The sequence below is a fragment of the Seriola dumerili genome, unplaced genomic scaffold (assembly GCF_002260705.1).
Source record: "Seriola dumerili isolate Sdu_G_001 unplaced genomic scaffold, Sdu_1.0 BDQW01000052.1, whole genome shotgun sequence".
Taxonomy (NCBI): domain Eukaryota; kingdom Metazoa; phylum Chordata; class Actinopteri; order Carangiformes; family Carangidae; genus Seriola; species Seriola dumerili.
Window position 1 is genome coordinate 7,449,966 of NW_019174307.1, and position 17,451 is coordinate 7,467,416.

Below are 17,451 nucleotides of genomic sequence, written 5' to 3' on the forward strand. Positions count from 1 at the left end.
GCCAGCCAGGGCAGCCCCGAGACAAACGAGGTGTGTGGAGCTGAGAGCAGCTGCTCCCGCTGTGCAACTGCCGCCGCCACCACACACACACACACACGCAGATACACACATGCACACACCGTTCTCATAAATCACTACAGCCGCCTCCGTCGGCCAGCCTGTGCTCGCCCAGTGTTAAAAGCCAATCAGGAAAATTACATGCAAACTCCAAGGGACCTATTTTCACTTTCTTAAGAAATCATTAGTCAATGTTATGAGCTTTGACGTCTCCATAATGCCACGACTGTCTGCTACAGACCCAGCGCCTGCCCCTCCCTGCCCAGAATTGACGACTGTACATGGGCTGCCCTGGTCCCCCGTGGTTGCCTGGGATATAATGATGGTCCCAACAAAGGACAGGAGCGCAAGGGAGGGGAAAAAGGAGGGAAAAAGTAAACAAAAAAGTAGGGGGGAATATGTCATTAGACTGCACGGGAAAGATAAATATTCATTGAAGTTGTTTAAGGTAAATAGAAGCAGAGGAGGGTGGTGATAAGTGGAGCTAATTTTCGCATAACACCCTGCAAACACAAGAAGCAGGAAGGTAATGTTTATGTCGAGCTCCTGTGCTGACTGGTTCCAAAAACAAACAGCCGCGCACCAAGGGAGAGAGAAATGTAAATGTAATATCCCTTTTCTGTATCCCTTTGTCTTTTTAGTGTCCATTACATTAATTATGGGTGCTCCATTTTTGGAAATTAAAACTGCAACAGTCATTACTATCCCTTTGCATTATGATGACAGGGCAGAGAGTGCTATGTACTGCAATAACACTGTGCGTGAAAGGTATAATAATGCAAACTTTTTCTAGTACTGGGTTTCCTGGAGCCAGGTGTCTGTTAGCCAGGTACACGGGAGCCCAAGCAGAGAAAGGCAGCCAGGAAAACAGTAAAGATTCGAAAAATACCGAACATCACAAACACCAGAGGGCAAACCAAATAAAAGTCAGAGTATATGCGTGAGGTTTACCTGGATGTGGTGTTGGCCGTGATTTTGAGGCTACCGGGGTTGCGGATGAGTTTATCCAGGATGCTGACTATCTGTTCAAACTTAGGTCGGTTGTTCCTCTCCTTCTGCCAGCAGTCCAACATCAGCTGGTAGAGCGTAGCTGGGCAGTCCATGGGCGGGGGCAGGCGGTAACCCTCATCTACAGCTTTTATTACCTGGAATTATCAAGGAAATAATAATAATAATACAGATGAGATATATTCAGAATCAAAACGACACCTAACATAGTCTATTAGAGCAGTTGCTGTTTTTTTTTGTCATCAAGTTTTTACATATAATGAAGTACTCTGGAAATGCCATTCTTATCAATCATTATGCTCTTGGTAGTGGTGCATTACACATATTGAACATCTATGATAGCTGATACTTAAGATACTGTATTTTTGAATGTATAACTGACTTAACTGACTTACTAGTGCTGACAGTATTTTCTGTCTAGAGAGTCTAGTGTGCTCGACTTCACCTGTGAGCATGGGGTTCCCACTTATGTGCCGTAAGTCCATTGACACGACTCTGAACTAAACATCTCATCTGAGGCAGTGGGAGCTGCTGGTGCCTTCACTTACGTCCCAAGAAGGAAGCTTTGTCACATGTGCCAAGCTGGCAGCATTGTTGCAGCGGTGGGTGCGCCACACAAACGTCCCTACTGAAAGAAGTTAACTTGGCAACTTGGCAGTACTTACATCCTGATTGGACATCTCCCAGTATGGCCGTTCCCCATATGACATCACTTCCCAGAGCACAATGCCATAACTCCAGGCATCACTGGCTGATGTAAACTTCCTGTAGGCAATAGCCTCTGGCGCTGTCCACCGAATAGGGATCTTACCTCCCTAAGAGACGGTAAGAGAAAAATGAATCAATCAGTCAGTTAGTTAGTCAATTAGTCAATCAAAAAAATCAATATTCTTGAGCAGGACAGTCTTGCTACCTGATTTTTACTATGATCAGGTTAACTTTTGTACATGAAATTCGTGAAAGACCACAGATATGAGACAACACAATCATATACTCTAATATACTAACTCTCAGCACACTGGCTGACAACAATGTGCTAAAATCAGTTTTGTGGTATTGATGGTATAAATATTACAGTAGGGGCTGCGAGTGTACACTGCGTGATGCATATATGTAATATTGGGTGTAGCTGTATTCCAGCATAATGAAATATAAAGGCAGATGTTCGTGTCACATGCAAAGCGTCCTGAAAGATTCAGTGAAAATGTACGAGCTGTTCTGAAAGCTGACAACTCTTAGGGGCTCTGTGGTTTGGACTGAGCGCGGTGATCTTAACCTCACATCCAGAACTGAAACAGTTATCTGAAGGATTATTGTTATTATTTCCAGTGCGGTGTGGAGGACCTGCAGTGAAACTTGCTTCACGTTGCCTACAGGAGCCTCAGTGAAGTATTTGTTGAGTTTGACTTGCAGTTGAAAACTTTAGTGTCCCATTCATTAATGTTCTTTCCCACACTGTCAAATACAAACATTTCAACAAAAATATATGTCACTGAAATATTTTCATTCATTTCATTTTGTCATATAAAGGAACACTAACCTTACTGTAACAAAAATATTAGTCATGCTCATTGTTAATCAAAAAGCATTGATATCAACCTTTTAGAAAACACTATTAATCAAACAGTAATCCAACATTTCCTGCATAACCTCTACCTGTAGTGTCGGCTGCATTTGTCATTCTAACAGAGGAGCGGGACAAGTGAAGAAAATGGACCTGAGGAAAGGAGGCCGATGGCAGCCAAAGCTAACACAGACATCGGCCAAGTCACTCGGCTCTTGCCTGGTGCTGTGCAGTCATAGACACACACAGTGATCCCCAAAAAAACACATGCATAGAAGCCTATTGCCTGTCCCCTAACACCCATGCTGTGCCCACCTGCTCCACTAAGAGGTTAAAGTGTTAAGATGTGTGAACACGGCTCACACAGGGGACACACATGCACATCGACACACAGACATGACCCGCAATTATTTTGCCTGAAAAGGAAGTGAGAAATAGAAAAAAAAGAAAGAGAGATGAGAATCTGCGAGCATGTGTCAGTTACTGTAACATGCCAGAGTTTATTATTCTTCCTTATTATTTTAGATTATGTATTTCTGGGAGAAAGGCAAAAGGCCCACTGACTGTTTATTTGACAAGCAATTCTCAGCCAGCAAATTATACTGTGTTTAAAGGGGCTGCACGCATGGTCTAGACCATGGCGTCCTATGATGAAAATGACCACACACACACACACACACACACACATGAGTGGCGTGGCGTGCCTGCTGGGTGTGTTTCATTTTGTGACATGAGCATCAAGATGTGAAAAAAAAAAAAAACTGAATGATATAATTTAAAGTATTTACATTAAAAATCTCTTTAACTCACATGTCAACTGTCACCTTACATCATCTCACATCACTAGCTGACAATCTCTGAGGTATTTTTTGTTTGTTTGTTTCTTGTCTATTGTGTTGTAAGCGTTGTAAAAGTTGTTGTAACCTTTAACAAATTCTACAGAGCCTCAAAATGCAATGTGGAATAAAATCTAAGTATTGATGCAGATGTCGCGGGTCAACAAAGCACTTGACTTCACCAGACACACACAACTTCTTATCGATGTAATGCATTCCTTCAGGGCAGATGGTGCTCGGATTGGTCCTCTCCACAACCTCCCAGTCGGTGTATGTTGTCGTATCTGTGCAGTGATCCAGGGAGGCGAAGCTTTTCCTTTCATGTTTGTCTTATCACAACTCTTAATCATGACTCTTGCCATGGCAGAGTGAGTGTGCTTTGATTACTTCAGTTTACAATATGTGTGTGTGTGTGTGTGTGTGTGTGTGTGTGTGTGTGTGTGAGTGTGTGAGAGAGAGGAGGAGACAATGGAGGTGAAATGTGCCGTCCATTTTTGTCCACATTATATGAAGCCAGTTTTCATAATGGCAGTAAAATTAGACAGTGTTGATTGGTTTTCTGATTTTGCTGGTGAGAAAAACTATTTATTCTGATTTAAAGAGGAAACAGAAGATGCTGTAATCAGTTTTAGTGCTGCGGTAAAGGGAAAAGTTATGTATTGAGTACCACATTGCATTTTTCCTAGTACATTCCTGAAAAAAAAAAAAAAAAAGCAAACAAAAAAAAAAACTGCGACCTCCAGGACTTTACCACACATCTTTGTTCATGCTGTCATTTATGTATTAAGTGTGTGTTTGTGCGCCAGCTCACCCTGGTGGTGTAAGCAGCCTCCGGGTCGTCCTCCAGCACTCGCGACAGGCCGAAGTCTGACACTTTACACACCAAGTTGCTGTTGACCAGGATGTTTCGAGCCGCCAGGTCTCGGTGAACGTAGCCCATGTCTGACAGGTACTTCATGCCCGAGGCGATGCCACGCAGCATGCCCACCAGCTGGATTCCTGTGAACTGGGCGTCGTGTTTCTATAAGAAAGAGAGGAAGGAAAGATGAAATGAAGGAGGACATGGACTATTAATGCCACACTTTTTTTTTAATGTACAGTACATTCTGTAGAGCACAAAGGGAGTCTGACCTTTCTCACTATTTGCATAAAATGAAACCTTTCCACATTAGTATCCACAGCATTTTCATTAACCTTTAAAAACCACCTCTGACATTCTGCACTTCATCTTCAGCTCAACTGTGAAATCCCAAAGAGAGACACATTAATGTATGGAAATTAGGATCAGACCAATACATAACTGAACAGGTCTTTCTTTTACAATGAGTACGGTTACTGCTTTGCACTATGACCCTATCTTATTACATAATTATTGTGTAATGGTCAACGTGATGACCAATGACAGCCCTTTTATCTTGAGTTTACTGACCTGATTTCTGTGACATTTTGTTTGGATTCTTCCCAAGTATCCATGAATTGATATGTCTTTACTATAATTTTAGATTTTAAAGTCTTAGAGTTTTTCAATGCTACTCACAGGGGATACACCTACTGAAGGTGCTTAAATTAATACATGTAACACATAATACATACATCAAAACTGTTACATGCAAAGGTATAAAGTATGAGCACAATGGCATTTAAAAGCTTACATTTCATTTTTCATTAAAACTTGAAATACAATGCCACTCGGTATTGATGTTTTGTCTTTCCATGATACTGTATCAAATTGCTGAGAAATCTGTTTATGCTTCAAATCCTGACGACCTCATTTACATTATCCGTTGTATTTTGATAACTCTACACAGTGTTTGCAAAGTGGTAAGATGATTCTGGACGAGATATAAACATAAAACACTTTTCTTTTTTTTTTCTGTTTGTAATGGGGAGCAGTAGTGTTTACACTGCTGTACACTGGGAAGTGTTTATGAGTATGAGCCTATATGCTCTGTGATGCTCTGCTGATGTCTGGATGTTGAAGAAATATAAACAGAGGAGCTGAGCAGGAGCTTAGGATGATGAAATACTTGTTCCTGTCTATATCTACCATAGATATTTTTTGCTCAGGGTTCGCGCTAGGCATTTAGCATGTGGATGAGTACAGTTTGTCTGCAGCTATTTGCATTTACCTTTGCTGTTCACATGCCACGTCGTTTGCTAGACGATTTTAAGATGAGTGTTTTTTTCCTTTGAAAACCGACCGAGTCCACCTCACCTCCCATTTCGTTCCGAGCAATTAGTGTCCAGACCACCTGGCTTAGTCACTTCAAAGCTTTGCAGATTCAGAACACGGACGCAGGCTACAATGCATATGCTATGAATTTGCTCAAGTGTGTTTGCACATATCACACATTCTCAATGATAAAGTGCAGGCCTCTGGGAAAATGTCAGGAAACAAGAGCTACTCCTCCTGTATGTGTCTGGATGCTGTGCAGACACGTGGAAAAGGGCTAAAACAGGCATCAGTACACATGCTTTCATGCTAGTGTTGCGGCTTGGCTGTTCTGGTGCTTTGGCTAAATTCAGTGAGGCAGGTCTTTTCCTCTTTAAGAGACAGAGGCATGGTAAGAATCAAATTCACCCCTGGCTGGAAGAGGAGTGAGGATACAGTTCATAAAATGTTATAATTTGATAAGTCCTGTATGGAGAGCACAGAAACAGTCAGAATCAGCCCCTCTCAGGTACAAGGTATTATTACTATTACTGTTATTTTTGGCCATGTCTGCTATTTGATAGAACGCAGAGAGATACATAGGTTTATTTGATGATGTGACAGAGACAGTCTGAAAGCAGGAGACGGCATTTAAATATCTTAAATCTACATTCATCGGTAGAGCTATTTCATTCCCACTCTCCTCCTCCGACTTTCTTCCCCCATGTTTTCATAGACTACTGCACTTTCATGGTGAATAGTTGGACTTTCCAGCCATTTGAACCAAATGTCACTGCTGAACATTTGACAAATGAAATCTTCACAGACAGATGACATTTTTAAAATGTGAAAGCAAAGATTTACTGTACTGCTCTACGGACAGAGTGACCTGATGTGTGATGTTTGAACTCAACAATGGACTGAGTGTTGCACAGGTGCAAGACATTTTCTTTGCCACACGAAGGTGGTTCCCTTGTGTGTGTTCCCTAATCCTCAGATAGCCATCAAGTGTGTGCTCCCCCAGCTGCCTCAGGGTGTGTACTTGTATGATGCATTATAATCCATTATAAAAGTTTGTGTGTGTGTGTGTGTGTGTTTGTCTGTGCTATTACATACTCTCAAGAAGCTGTCCAGGGATCCATTCTCCATGTATTCTGTGACGATCATAACGGGTTTACCTGTGACAGAACAGAATATTTTTAATATATGGTCACGTTATATCAGTAGTTTTACTCACAGATGATTGTAATGACTTCTATTTGCTGTACAACAGAACTATAGCGCAAAGATTCTCATGCCCACATATCACAATGATCCTCTGAAAGTCTGAGGGAGTAAACAGGGAGGGCTGGAAATTGACTTAAAGCAGATCTACACGTTCATGGGCCCTGATGGGGACCAGGTTGAACTTATTCTCTTTTCTGTCTGTCACACACACACACACACACACACACACACACACACACACACACACACACACACATGCGCACAGAAGAATGAAATGATCTTAGTCATAGTTTAAGGCCCCAGCAGGTCAGCTGTCAAAGTGTGACATCTTTATTTCTGTGGAAGATCTGGCTGTAAATCCACGCTGCCTGCTATCATCTGTACCTGATCAGACTCTGGCCAACACAAGGTTTATTACTGGGGAAGAAAAGAAAAAAAATATCTCTTTAAGAAACCTTTAAATCAGCCATTGTTAAATGAACAGCGCCGGTGTCATGGCTTGTTTGTGTCCCAGATGGGTTTGTTCTCCCTGCCTCACTCTTGACTTACCCCCGGCCGTATGCTTCTTCTCCGTTTTATTCTGATTAATGTGTCCTCCCATCTCCTCCCTACCTCCCCCTGCCTACTTTCATTCTCTACCTACCTTTTCTCTATCACCCTTACCTCTCTTTCCCCATCACCCCACCCGTCCCTTTTCCTTTTATTCCGCTTGCATGCACTGTGAACCCTCCCCACATCTGGTGAGAGAGACTTTTTTTTTTTTTCAGGGAATGAGTGGAGAGGGTGATGGGATTGGTTGTTAAAAGAAACAAGTCTATTACTCTCATCGGAAAAAAAATAAACTTTCCATTAACAATGATGGAAGTTGGCTGACTCAGTATCGTTGATGAAAGCAGATCTGGTGTGAATTACGATTCAAAATGTCCTTATGAGACAATCAGACAAACAGCTTAAAGTAAATGAGTCAAAACAGAAGGCATGTTTAAGTTAAGTCAGGGTTAAAAAAATAAACGATCAACAAAAACTGAATTTTTTTTCCTTTTCAATTTTCGCCTGAAAAATGTTTCTAATGAAGGTTTTTCTGCTTTTCATCACTGTCAAAAGAGAGATTTCACTCATTTCCAGGAGCATAGATTGTCTTAATACTTTCTCTGACAATTACAATATAAATTCCCTCATCATTTAAACACAGTCACAGATCCAGTTGGCTGTGATGGATCACCCCGTTTACCAGCGGACGGCTTTTATAGTCGCAGACGGAAACTCACACACACACGGTCCTCCCTGCTGTCCTCTGTCCACTTCCCTTCCCTCTTTCTCTCTATTCCCAACATTGGCAGCAAAGATAAAGGCCCCCAAGCCCCTTTATTCTGTGAACGCGAACGTGTGTGTGTGTGTGTGTGTGTGTGTGTATGGGTGTGAGAGAAAAGAGTACATGCCTATTTGTGTGTGTGTGAGTGTGTATGCTCACAAATATGCAGCCTGTGGATCAGCCAAAAGCAGCAGCAAGGTAAATGGGGTGTGAAAGTCTCAGGATTATTAAGAATTAACAGGAGCAGCTTAATAAATCACCCTACAGCAGTGTGTGCGTGTGTGTGTGTGTGTGTGTGTGTGTGAGAGAGCATATCAAATGGTGCTCCTAAAATTATGTCCTGCACTTATACTACTGCAACTCACGCACATGTGTTCAGGGTATCCCTCCAAATGTCATGTACACACGCACACATGCACACACGCACGCACACACACACACACACACACACACACACACACACACACTCAAAGTACAGAATACAGAGCTTCGCCTATTAGTCTAAAAGCAGCAGTCCTGTGTTATTGCCGCATTTCTCACTGGCTGGACATTAATAGGAAGAGTGGTGTAAGATGTATTAGACAAACAGTCTTGTGGATGAAGGATTACATACACATACAAACAGCTCTTTCACTTTCAAGATGTACTGGTGTTCAAGGCTGAATAACAAAGAGCTCGGCACAAGGCTCAGACCTGCGACTGAATTTGCTTTCTTTACAAAATCTTTTTAAAAGGGATTTTTACTTCTTGTGTCCTTTGCAAAGGTTTTGGTTTATTTATATAAAAAGTGGTTCATTAGCAAATTAAAAAATTTAACTTTCTAATGCAAAAGCTCTGCTAAAGAAGACTCAACTGAGGACCAGTAGCTATGTATTTCACTGTATTCACTTTTACCATTCGCTAAGAAAAAGTAGGAAATACATTCAAAAAATTCCATTGCATGTTGGGTGACTTTTTTTATGATAAAAGTACCATAATACAATGTTTTACCTTTACAAATTAGAGGGTAGATAAATAAATTGCTCTTACACAACTACACAACAGTGAAAGAAAGACTATTGATTAATTAAAACAATATGGTTGGAATCTCCATCTGTGGCCACTTGGACAGCATACTTTGAAATCTTACTTTGGCAATAGTGTTTGTGATTAAAAGAAGTCATGCCAATAAGTCAGTGAATGTGAATTTAAGAGGCAGGAAGCAATTTAGTCTCCGAGATTAAACTAGAGAAGGGCAGATGAAAAAAAACAACAAATGAAACAAAATAAGAGGAACCAAAAATCGAGGACAATCAAATGAGGCAAAGTTCTCCAGGTATTTTATTCTACTCTTTAGAATAACCATACTGGCAGAACTACTTAACAAGCCTGGTGCCGCAGGGAGAGATAGAGGCCAGGCCCGTTTCTCAGCGACAAAGTTCAGACTCATTATTTCCCTTTTTTCTGCAGTCATTCCTTTTTAAAGAGGCCTTCTGTGTGCTAATGATAGTCTTATAAAGAGGCCCGGAGGGGAGAGAGTCAGAGATATGGATTTATGGATTTATGCCCGCTTTGGACACAGGCTTTGATCAGAGCACATTGATCTGCAGAGATTTACACCACGGCAACTCAATAAAACTCCTGCGCTCTTTCACAGAAGTGTCAGCCACTTTAGAGCCATTTGTCAAAGACAATAGCAAATCCGGAATCGGTAAAAAGAACCTCTCGAGAGATGTTGGATCTGTGATGGAATGTGAATACAAATTATTGCTGCGTTCATATCGCCTTGACTTTTTCCCTGCGAAGTGGATGGCACAGGGTGCTCAGCTATGTCAAGTAAGAAACTGTAGGGAATAATTGAGTAACAGGTCATCAGTTCGCCAGAAGTTGATAAGCAAGATTACCCATGAGTCACTGCGCCTTACTGGAGCACCAAAAACAAAAATAAAACCGAGTTTGCAAAGGAATTACATCTGTAAGTATTCTTGTTGTAACTGACGTTATCATTATCATTTATGACAACTGAAGTGTTCAAGTTACCTGAAAAAACAATGCTCATATAATCGATAAATCAATTACTCTAATATCTCTAGGGAAACAAGCTATTGTTGACCTTATAACTAGCCAACTAGCCAGCTAAACGTTTGGCTAGCATAGTTGTGTAACTTCAATATTACAACAAACGTTAACGTTAGTAGTCAGTGCCACAGTGAATTAAATCAGTTCACAAGTTACATACATTTAAATAATATTCCTTCTGTAATGGTATCAGTTTTTGTTTGAATATATATTCAGTATTTCATTTCAGTAGTGTACAATTTCCACAGTAGCAGCAACGGGTATCCGAGGTGTTTATGTTACCAAGATAATGTCTGCATGATGTGGTTGGTGACCAACTGTCTCCTCAAATTTGTAACGCATTTTTTTCCATACCAAAAAATATCTAGTTTTTTAATAAAATCTAAATATGAAATATCACTTTGATTGAGTTAGTGATAAAATTTCATTTCACTAAGTAAATCCATTCAGTGTGCCTTTACGTCCTGCACTTACTGCGTGTCACCACCCCCTCCAGCCTGATGATGTTGGGGTGGTCAAATTGTCCCATGATTGACGCCTCAGCGAGGAAGTCCCGCCTCTGTTTATCTGTGTATCCTCCTTTGAGAGTCTTGATGGCCACGCAGATCTCCTTCTTACTGGGCAGCTTCAGGCGACCGCTGCACACCTCGCCAAACTCACCTAAAGATGAGATGAATAAAGATAAAGAGAAAATCAAGGAAGGTGCAATAAAACAGAAAGAAGAGAAAAAAAAAAATCTTGATGATACTGTATACAAGTGGATTTCAGCTCTCTGACTAATGACTAATATCAGACACACTATAGTTAAAGCTACTGTATCACCATGGAAGCCTAGGGGTAAAAAATGGTCCAAATGTTCATCCATGTGTAAATCCATGAGAAATTAATTTGCATATGCTTAACAGAGAGCTGTCGTGAGAAGCTAATATATTAAGATTCATATTTTAACTCGGCATAGAACTTTTCCCTCTTCAATTAATTATTTATGGTTCAACAAGGACCTGACTGAATTGATAGAAAAGAAAATGCTTTACACTGTAAGGAAACCCTCCCAACCTGAGTCTTATTCTCATAACTGTGTACACTCTGACTATGGGTTGTGCTAACTATACACTTGTCACCTCTGTTGCAGAGATTCAGGAAACAAGGAATGTTTAGTGCCAGAGTTGAAGCTGCAGATCAAAAAGGAACTTAAAAGTCATTACTTAACTCTCGTTAATCAGGAAATGTTATTTATTGGTTTTGGAAAGAAATCACTGCATAATTAAGTGTTATGACCGCTAACCATAGTAATGACACCATGTGTAGCAATAAACTTTGAAATCGATCCGCCCGAATCCACAGTCGACAACAACAACTCCAAACTGAGCAGACAGCATGGTGACCTTTCAACTTTCTTTCTATGTTAAATTAAAACACTGCATGACTCCACATCCACTCTGGGAGAGATCAATTAGCATTCCTTGCTAGTGAGGGGGATGTGTGTGTTTATGTCAGCCCCCATGTGTGTGTGTGTGTGTGTGTGTGTGTGTGTATGTGTGTGTGTGTGTGTGTGTGTGTGTGTGTGTGTGTGTGTGTGTGTGTGTGTGTGTGTGTGTGTGTGTGTTCACAAGGTATGGTAAGCTGTGTAGGCAGGCTGGCCACTTCAAAGGCAGCCGGCCATGTTACAGCTGGTGACAGGGATTTGGCTGGACTGTAGAAGATGAGTGGAGTGTGTATAGCTGTGCCTATGAGTTTGTGTGTGTGTGTGTTACTCCATAATGTATATGCATATTGAGTGTGCTCGCGCGTGGTGATGTCAGTGCTAAGACATGTGCAGATCCCTCTCTTGTCTTGTACAATCATTTCCCATAGCAACTCCGGATCAGAGAGCATGGGTCAAACCTTGGACTTGAAGCAATGGGGTCTGGAAAAACTTAGCCAGAATAATTACAACCAAATCCAAATACCAAAAGCATGCCTGTCCTTTCCTGCTCTGCTCTGTTCTTCTGGCCCTCAGCAGTGGACAGACGTGCCAGGCCAACACAACTTTTTATGTGGTCACTCCCGGGAAGAAGATCTCGGTCTAATAAGGCTTGATTAGGGACGCTCACTCCTTTCCTGTTGTGAGCAGAGCTAGGTATCCCACTTTGATGTTAAAGTCTGACCCATGTAAGCAGAGTGGAGCATGTGTTCTGTCTTTTAACACACAATCACCGATTGGCAAGAAGATCAAAGGCTTGTTAACATGTTTAATGAAGACAGATGGGGATTGCGGCAGGGTCGGGGAAAAAAGAGGCATGTTGTATATTGTTCAGCGTGCTTATATGTGCTTCATAAAAATCACACAGATGGGTGGTACCCTGCATTCAAGCTGACGGATATTATGTTTACATCATTGCTTGAGCTTTAATGTTCACCTCTGGTGTTTAAGTCAAATTTTCTTGTGTTAAAATAGATTGAAAGAGCTCAAGCCCCACTCCCTTTCCGGGCTGATCTCTTTCCCACTAGCATCTGTAACTCCTGGGGTTTTCCCATTCTTTCCATATGTACATAATGTAAGTCGGTACCTACTGGTTACTAAAATTTGATCGCTGTGTTATTTTAACCACGTAAGAAAAAACAATTATTTCATTAGCACTCACATGCAACAACGCATTATATTCCAGGAGTCTTAGCAATTAGTGCCATAGCCTCTAGGGAGAACAAAATTATCATCATTTTGTCTTTGCTGAAGTGAAAAGGTGTAATTCTTAAAATGAGTGTCAGTACTGGACAATTTAAAAAGTTTGCCCCAAGTGGCTCCAATCATCTAACATAAAGTTTGTTTGTAGAATGAAAACAAGGCAATTATTTCTTACTGAGTAAGATATAACGTGATTTCACCGTTGCTTTCCAGCATATATAAAAATAGACTTACTACAAAATGTATAGCCATACTACTTGAAGGTATGGAGAGATACTAAAAGAAATACACTTTGTCTCAGCTCTGCACTGTGTGCATTAAAAAATACATGGGAACCTTATTCAGTCTGAGCTCAAGTGTGTGTGAGGGTTCAGCTGCTATGGGTTTTAGAAAGATGATACAGATACTTTTCAACTGAGGGTGTCAACAGTGTATCAAATATATAACATTTGCATTAATCACATTCCATTTTTTCCTCTGGCATTTTCCCGTATTGTTAAAAAAAAACAACTCTGTTTCTACTGTGTCTTTTTTAACCTGCAACACTGCACTAAATGTAACCATTCTAGATGTCGTGTGTGTTAGTTTATGAACATTTCCTTGTAACTTGTCTGGCAGATTTAATGCTGTGTGAGATCCATCAAGGAATTCCCACAGAAAACCAGTGTAGTGTAGTATTGACAGATTCTACAGTGAATAAAAATTGAACACAAATACTTCATAACATAATACTTCTGAAGTGGACAACGTTGACTTGTCCATATCTGATTTCTAATAAAAAAAAAGCCAATATCTACCCACGTATCGCTCCTAGAGATAAATATGCTTTGTCTCTTATATATACTATGAAATATGCATTGTGGAGTGTAGTGTAGTGTAGTCCAGTGTGGAGTCAGGTATTAAACTCTCAGGCCGTCCTGACAGCTTTACAGTGTGGAGAGCTGGTGGGACTCTGGAGACCGGCCTGCTGTTATGCGCTGTGTGCTTTAGTCTCCATCTATTCTGCCTGCACTCGACATGAATCACAATGCTTTACCCTCCCGTCTGCACTCCTGCTCAACTTATCAGGGAGTACATGAGGAGAGGTGAGGAGAAGAGAAGAGAAGAGAAGAGAAGAGAAGAGAAGAGAAGAGAAGAGAAGAGAAGAGAAGAGAAGAGAAGAGAAGAGGCTTGTTTTACTCTTGCGATCATTAGACTTAGTTAAGGATTAGAGCATCAGGCAAAAAAAGGGATTGAAGGGAGGAAAAGGAAGAAAGGAAAGAGGAAAGGGAGAAATGAACTCCTCATTTCACGATCTCTCCCTCCATTACAGAGGAGGACTGGAAAGAAGGGACTTCCAGCTGGGGCATTAAATGCTTTCTCTTTCCCAGCTGTGCAGTATATGACACACAGTTAAACTAGCCTGCTGCTATGAAAATGAGGATATATAAGAGCACTACATGCACGTCATTTTTTCTGTGCGTCCTTATGCACTTGGTGTGTCTTTGTCATTTAAATAGAGCATGAAAGAGTGAGAAAGTAAAGGGAAGGCTCTGAGGTGAGGGTAGGAAAGAGGAGGTCAGGGAAAGGAAGAAATCATTTATTTCCCTTAATCTATTTTCTATTTTTAAACTTTTTTTTTAACTGGACCGACTCCTCAGTGCCTGTTTTCTGCACTGATACACTTTTGGATTGATGACCCCAGCAAATTGATGACCTGCTCTCGCCCTGAGCCGATGGATTATAATTCATGTCCCCATTTTATTCACTTAAGTGATAGTTAATTGCTAAAAATTCAGATAATTCAGAGAGAATTCATAAAACACAATTAAGTTCAAAGCATTCAAAATGACTGGCTGAAACTTATTTCCCAAAAACACTGCATTTGACATTTTGCTTGCCTGGAATTATCTACAGGTTGTCTTGTGCATGAAGCAAAGTCTGGTCAGAGATTTGCATTGTCCATTCTTACCTGCTCCCACCACTTTATCAATGGCGATACAGGAGGCATCCAGCTCTTTGGCAAACTCGTGCACAGCCTGGCTCGGGTCCTCGTATGTGTGGGGGTCCACGTAGGTCCTGATACCCGGCAGACGCACTGCAGTAGCAGAGAGCAAGTTCAATTAATGACCGTTTAAAAACTCTGTCCCTCTGTGTAGGTGTGTGTGTGTGTGTGTGTGTGTGTGTGTGTGTGGGTGTGGGTGTGTGTGTGTGTGTGTTCACATCCATATGGCCTCTATACATGTTGATGATTTTAAACTTTGTAAGGACATATCACCTTAGTAGTGTTCAGCTATACAATGAAAATTAGGAGTCAAAACATATTAGTGCTAAGTGTCTACTAAACAAAACTTTGAGGATGGCCTAGTCTAGTAGTAGAGTTCTGGTGAACAGGAACAGGTCAGGATGAGCTTTCAACAGGAAGCAGTTAAACAGTAAATTGTGTGTTAGAATAACAGTGGTTCTCAGATGCCGCTAAGTTGAACAATATGGCACGTCTCCAAGTAACACTGTTTTTATGTGTTCAAGTAAATCTCACTTAGGAAAGTCATGCACACAGTCGTAGAGCTGATCTGTGATACAAACACATACAGTAATTAAGAATGAATGTCTCCACCTCCTTGACTTGTTGAAGTCAGGCTTACCTTGAGGCTAAACTTGAGAATGTATCCCTGCACAAAAGGAAGACTCATGCTTCATGAACAGTATGTAGAGGAAGAACAATCTCCTAGTGACCAAGAACTGTTTAAATGTACTTATGGGCTTGTGAGTATTGTTTTAAGACAGACTTGAAAAATGTGAACCTGTTTTTTTAGTAATAAAATTGTATTTTATTGCTCACTGTGGGGTCTTTTTTATGCTCTGCATCTGACCCATCCTAACTATTCATCAAGGAGTGGACAGATGCTGTTCAATCCAGCTGTGGGGCCAATGCCTGGGTTAAGGTTAAAGATGGGAGTATTCCTAATTAAGAACACATCTTATATGAATGAAGCAGAACAAGAAAAAGAAGGTGCAGGGGTGATATAAAGAAAATGAGAGTTAAGCGTGACTAACTTTTTTAATAAGCTGTTGTCCTGTTGTGTTGGCCGATCAGGGGGACAAACTGTCACCTTGGCTCTTTTACACACTGCTCTAATTTTACATGGAAAGGTTTAACTTTACATAATCACATGGGTGAGGCGTTTTCATCACTGGTCAAAAATGTATCAATGGAAAGGCCTTTTCTCGGGAGTAAACCCTATAATTAGAGATCGTTCAAAGCTTAATTCTCAGTACTTGCCGTAGCTGGCTACAGGAACAGTCTGAACTTGTTCCCTTTCCGAATAAAGCCTCCGGGATTGGTTTGCAAATGGACCAAGAAACCTCCTTCTCAATATGGTCTCGGTCCGATTACTGTCTTCTCATATGACCAAACGAACCGAAGTAAAGGGGAAACCACTTCAAGCATGGAAGTATCTGCTCTAAAACAACCGCCACTGGTTTAGTGGTGTGAAAATTCTGTGAGAAAGACGTCTCCCTGAATGTAACTATGACACTACCGCTAATGTAGCTACCTCTTCTTCCATAAGCCAAGTGAATAGTAACGAGCAGCGAGGATAGATCGAAACAGGCTTGGGGGAAACTGAGTCCAGTACTTACAGTGGCCGTTGCCAAAGTGCAGTCTTTTCTCATCAGGATGTTTGGATTTGCTGCGGCAACAAAACCTGCCAATCCAAACAGAGAAAGGTCAGAAATAGTGCCACATCTTCCAATAAGATGTGGCCCAGCCTGGAGGCTAGTGAGAGCCGTGCGTGTGAGTGTGTGAGTGTGTATGTGTGTATGAGTGTAATCCCAGCTCTTATAAGCCAAGAGAGGATCAGTAAGTCTTATAATGAGCCGTGGATTTATACTCTCTCTGAACAGTACTGACTGCCAACTTCAGCCACACACAAAGGCATGCACATGCACGCGCGCACACACACGCACGCACGCACGCACGCACGCACGCACGCACACACACACACACACACACACACAAACACACACAGACATATTTCTTAGCTTTCTCGTATGAACATACTCACACCCCTAAATACAACCGTTACAATGTGTTTTACAGCAACTACAGACGAGACATATAGAGGAAAAATTGGGGAAACATCAGCATTTGTAGCGGGTTGTGTTAACAGGTAAATGATTTCAGTGAGAGGGCAACAGGATTGGTGTGATTGGAGGAGACGACACTCAAATTGAGAATCGAGTCACGTGAGTGGTGGACAGACCTGCCAATCAGGACGTAGAGCAGCACAGTGAGCAGGATGATGGCCACGGCAGAGGAGATGGCGATCAGGACAACCTGGCTGCTCTCACTGGAGATAGAGAAGGCAGCTGAAAGATGGAGAGCAAAAAGTAATGAGCCAAAAAAAAAAAAAAAAAAAAATCATTAACATATCAATTACCTTCCAGTCCAGTTTCACCATATATGGTACATTGTCAATAACAAATATTCATTTAATGCATCTTCAGTTCAGTTTCATTAAGAGCATATAAAAGTATTTCTCAGGACACAGCAACAGTATAGATTTGAAATGAATATGCTGATAGGCTTCG

The 17,451-nt window shown here is 41.2% G+C and overlaps 1 protein-coding gene across 2 annotated transcripts in view; it reads right to left on the bottom strand.

Annotated features, from left to right (window-relative positions):
• Window positions 1-17,451, bottom strand: part of epha3 (EPH receptor A3) — a 98,049-nt gene that overhangs the window by 11,691 nt on the left and 68,907 nt on the right. For both annotated transcript variants that reach the window (XM_022740254.1, XM_022740255.1), the window contains exons 8-15: window positions 17,124-17,229; window positions 16,501-16,565; window positions 14,831-14,956; window positions 10,689-10,874; window positions 6,734-6,795; window positions 4,277-4,486; window positions 1,731-1,880; window positions 1,009-1,202 (exon numbers count right to left, since the gene is read on the bottom strand). In XM_022740254.1, coding sequence (XP_022595975.1) covers window positions 1,009-1,202; window positions 1,731-1,880; window positions 4,277-4,486; window positions 6,734-6,795; window positions 10,689-10,874; window positions 14,831-14,956; window positions 16,501-16,565; window positions 17,124-17,229 — 1,099 coding nt within the window. The remainder of the gene's footprint in view (window positions 1-1,008; window positions 1,203-1,730; window positions 1,881-4,276; window positions 4,487-6,733; window positions 6,796-10,688; window positions 10,875-14,830; window positions 14,957-16,500; window positions 16,566-17,123; window positions 17,230-17,451) is intronic.